The sequence below is a fragment of the Penaeus vannamei genome, chromosome 31, assembly GCF_042767895.1.
Source record: "Penaeus vannamei isolate JL-2024 chromosome 31, ASM4276789v1, whole genome shotgun sequence".
Taxonomy (NCBI): Eukaryota; Metazoa; Arthropoda; class Malacostraca; order Decapoda; family Penaeidae; genus Penaeus; species Penaeus vannamei.
The window spans coordinates 11,735,480-11,740,479 of NC_091579.1; the positions used below are offsets into that span (position 1 = coordinate 11,735,480).

The following is a 5,000-nucleotide window of genomic DNA, read 5'->3' on the forward strand; positions in this document are numbered from 1 at the left end:
AACAGACACACACAGTGAGAAAGATACAGAGACAGACAGACAGAGAAAGAGACGTACAGAAACCAAACCAGAGAGAAAGACAGAGAGAAAGAGGCAAGAATAACAATACCCGAAGATAAACATGTTAAAAGAAAGAGTTTACAAACACTTTAAAATATGTTATTTATATTACATTAATTTCCGAAGGCCAGAATAGAGAGTAAAATGCAACAACGAGCAGGATACTTGAAAGGGAGAAATGATTCGTATTTTTTTGCTTATCTAATCTTTCTTATTTGTTTCTCTCGTGTCTTTATCTATCCATTCCTTAATTATCAGGTATTTTCTTTCGTGTATATATCTATTCATCATCATGTCTTTTCTTCCGTGTCTTTATCTATCCATCTATTAACAATCGCCCCTTTTCTTTCGTGTATTTATGTATTAATTTCTTATCATTTCTCTTTCATGTGTTTATTTTTACATTCCTTAATTACCATGTATCCTCTTTCGTGTCTTTATCTATCAATCTTTTAATCATCGTGTCTGTTCTTTCGTGTACTTATTCATTCATTCGTTAATTATCATCCTTCTCTTTCATGTATTAATCTACCCATTCCTTAATCATCGTGTATTTTCTTCAATGTATTTATCTATTTGTTTATTATCATGCCTTTTCATTCGTGTATCTATCCATCCATTCCCTAAATATCATGCGTTTTCTTTCGTGTATTTATCAATCCATTCATTGATTATCATGTGTTTTCTTTGTCTTTAATGCATTCGAATCAAAGACCTATCTAATTATTAATCTGTATGTTTGTCTTTTAATGTTTCTTTACTAGTTATCAAATCCTGCTTATCTATTTCCTTCATGCACTCATTTCCATGCATTTGTTTGTTCGTGTATTTTAATTCGTTAAATTAGGTCCAATGTCTCCACACCCATAAGGCAGTATAACTATAAATAACAGTATCAAATAAAGTTTAAGTTATTCACCATTTATTCTAACCGTGCTGTTTTCATTAGTATTATTATTATCAGATCTTTATTCATTTTCAGTTTCTATTTCATAATAAAATTTACTTCCGTGTAACCATGTGTACTTATTTTACTGTCGTAAACATTACCTTTCTACAGCCATATGCATATATATATATATATATATATATATATATATATATATATATATATATATATATATATATATATATGAATAGAAAAACACACTACCGTGTTGATACTATGGTAGAAAAGCCCACAATGCACAAACTAGATTTATTGAAGAAAGTGAGACAACAGTTTCGGAATCGTCCTCGATTCCATTCGATTCAGACCCGAGGATGGAATCGAGGACGATTCTGAAACTGTTGTCTCACTTTCTTCAATAAATCTAGTTTGTGCATTTCTACCATATATATATGTACACACACACACACACACACACACACACACATATATATATATATATATATATATATATATATATATATATATATATATATGTATATACACATACATATATATACATATACATATATATATATATATATATATATATATATAGATAGATAGATAGATAGATAGATAGATAGATAGATAGATAGATAGATAGATAGATAGATAAATAGATAGATAGATAACATTCTTTACAAAAGATGTGTGACAGAGATAGTGTATGTAAAACGTTTGTGGATACTTTTCGTTCCCAATGTGATAAAATTTGTATTTATTCATAAATTATATGTTTTAATAGATTGTACTTCATGGACCCCTATGGTACTTCGTTTATCTTTTAAGTATTTCCCTGAAGAATATTCGATGGGTAAAAAGGATCATTAATATTCCAGGTCACACTGAATTCATTTGTTTGAACTCCTATAATTTTCATCTAAACTCAAGTAAATCTTCAATTATCGTGGATAATACTTCATAAAATGTATATATATTTTTTTTAAATGAGAGCGGAATCATAAACAGAACAATCACATACATAATTAATGAATCATCGTTCTTTCCAATTGCTTAAATAAACATACAGTGAGAAACCACCGACGGTTAATGACAACGCCGCCAGAAAGTGATCGTTCCTCCCACTAGGCGTACGGACAAACGCTCCTATCTGAGACGCACTTCTGTAAAGCTTTGTCGAAAACCTCGGTACCGAAGCACACGTACTCGTGCTTTATCATTCTGCCTCCAGACGCAAGGGTGCAAGTGTAAAAGCGCTGGCAATCGCAGAGCGGGTAAACGTATATCCCGACATCTTTGTTTTGGCAGGTCGACTGTGAGCAAGGGGCGGCCGTGGTAGGGGGGACTGTAGTAGGTGGCGTGGTGGTGGTTACGGGTGGTGTTGTGGTGGTGGTGGTTACGGGTGGTGATGTGGTGGTGGTGGTTACGGGTGGTGATGTGGTGGTGGTGGTTACGGGTGGTGATGTGGTGGTGGTGGTTACGGGTGGTGTTGTAGTGGTGGTTACGGGTGGAGTTGTGGTGGTAGTTACGGGTGGTGTTGTCGTTGTGCTTACAGGTGGTGTCCTAGTGGTGGTTACAGGTGGAGTTGTGGTAGTAACTGGTGGTGTTGTAGTTGTAGTTACGGGTGGTGTTGTGGTAGTAGTAGGTGGTGTTGTGGTGGTGGTTGTGGTTGGAGGTATTGTGGTGGTGGTTGTAGTAGGAGGTGTTGTTGTCGTGGTGGTAGTTGGTGGCGTAGTCGTCGTTGTAGTAGTCGTTGCACCAGTAGTAGTCGTAAATTGACTCCCGTCGCAGTTGATCCCAGGGCATGTCGGCGTAGAATCAGCGCTGAGGCAGAAGGCACACTCTCCTCCGCCACTCGGGATAGGCACGTACCCGAAGGAGCTGCACGTCACACTGCTACAGTCTCCCCTGAAATATAGAAAACGGGATCAATCATATTCGACCGGGCGGAAGGGGGATCTAAATGCTTTATTTGAATATCTCATGATATTTTTTCTTTAATTTTACTGTGGTTCCCCAACCTTTTCCTGTCGAGTGGCATCTGACCAATGTACGATAATTTCTAAGGGCCAGTTCAGTGTCTGTCATCGTTCAGATTCAGTTATTATTAGTTATGAGTTGTGTAGCGGTGTCAATGGCTATAGGACTAGAGCACTGTATGGAAAGTTTCCAAATAATTGATATGTGAGAGATAATCATATGTAGGTCATAATTTTCATATTCCCAATTTGGAAACTCCTTGTGCATATATATATATATATATATATATATATATATATATATATATATATATATATATGTGTGTGTGTGTGTGTGTGTGCGTATGTGTGTGCGTATGTGTGCGTATGTGTGTGTATATGTGTGTGTGTGTGTGTGTGTGTGTGTGTGTGTGTGTGTGTGTGTGTGTTTCACTAAGCCAGATAAGATAGGGCTACTTTGGAATGTTAACTTTGCTCGATAAGGCAACTTTAAGTATATTTTCCAATTATGAAGCATTATTTCCCGATCCTAGAATGTGACCAATATAGCCGACACATACTATATACCACGTCCATATAACAGGTAAAAAGGTCAATGAAATGTACCTCTTTTGACCATTTTAACGTAAAAATATTTGTATACGAAGCACCTACAGCGAAGGACATAATACCTGCAGGTGCTTCGTTAAATAATGCGATGGACACATTTTCATCCATCAATAAATACATGATAAAGTCCTTTGAACAATAGGGGTATACGAGCCTAAACTTTTTGAAATTGTAGTGCCCATAGGTGTGATAGTTTGGCATTTATCAGGGCGAGGATTAAATACACCCGTTATCATTTCTTACAAAACAGTAATATTACCTCGACTGTAGTAACAAGATAACAAGTTCTCTCTCTCTCTCTCTCTCTCTCTCTCTCTCTCTTTCCCATCCTCCCTTCCTCCACCCCCCCCCCCTCTCTCTCTCTCTCTCTCTCTCTCTCTCTCTCTCTCTCTCTCTCTCTCTCTCTCTCTCTCTCTCTCTCTCTCTCTCTCTCTCTCTCTCTCTCTCTCTCTCTCTCTCTCTCTCTCTCTCTCCTCCCCTTCCCCCCTCTCTCTCCCTCTCATTGTCTCACCCATCTGTTATCTTTGATCACAGAATATCATTATCATCGGCAGGTAATAAGGCGATAACGAACTATCAGTAAACATTATTCACAGATAACTAGATAGTAGTTTCTCATACCTGACAGCGGGAAAAGTGCTCAATAGGGCAGTAGCTGCGACCTGAGGAATAAGAATATTGTAATTGAGTTTAGATTATACGATAATGCATTGAGGTCTACACTGTGTACATCATGAAAACTATCTGGAAGTGGGTTGTAAGAAATGCATTTAATTTTATATTGTAAAAAAAAAAAAAAAATCATTTCATTCATATGGCAATACGATTGTATTTAGTTTATACTGTGGTATTGTGGATGATGATGAAATGTGTTCAGAAAAAAATATTTGTAATTCATGATGTAGAACTATATCTAATTTGTACGCAATTTAGTCCATAGCAACAAATGATATCTGTAATTCATTTTATGTTAGTATATTTACTTATAATTCAGAAAATTATTCATGGTCTCATGTTCTGTGTCAGTTTGTGTATTAACGTCTACTGTGGTGACGAAAATGTGTATATGTACAATATAACTTGTTGAAAATAGATTGAAATGAATAATTTATTAATGAGCTGAATGGTATATAACTAGGAACAAGGATCCATATAACAGGTATACATTGAGACCAGAGCATTTACCGTACTTTTTACTTTTCGGCTGTAAATGCGTTCTAAATATAAAAGGATTGATACAATACGTTTTGAAATATATAACTGAGAATGAATTACCTCACAGTACAAGAGATATATTTGACAGATTTTGATTATATCTTCGTCAGAAATACGAAAATATAATCGTAATCAGTCAGATACATCTCTTGTCGTATGAAGATATTAATTCTCATTCATACGTTTTCTGCGTTTGTCGCGAAAATTACAGTTCATATATGTAAATTGAAGGAGACCTACTCCTG

The 5,000-nt window shown here is 35.8% G+C and overlaps 1 protein-coding gene across 1 annotated transcript in view; it reads right to left on the reverse strand.

Moving 5' to 3' along the window:
* Nucleotides 1-1,830: 1,830 nt before the first annotated feature.
* The window catches only part of LOC113804672 (platelet glycoprotein Ib alpha chain), a 3,887-nt gene continuing 717 nt past the window's right edge, over nt 1,831-5,000 (reverse strand). Inside the window, exons 2-3 of the mRNA XM_027355551.2 lie at nt 4,162-4,202; nt 1,831-2,860 (exon numbers count right to left, since the gene is read on the reverse strand). Of these exons, the coding sequence (XP_027211352.2) occupies nt 2,077-2,860; nt 4,162-4,202 (825 nt within the window). The 3' untranslated portion in view covers nt 1,831-2,076. The remainder of the gene's footprint in view (nt 2,861-4,161; nt 4,203-5,000) is intronic.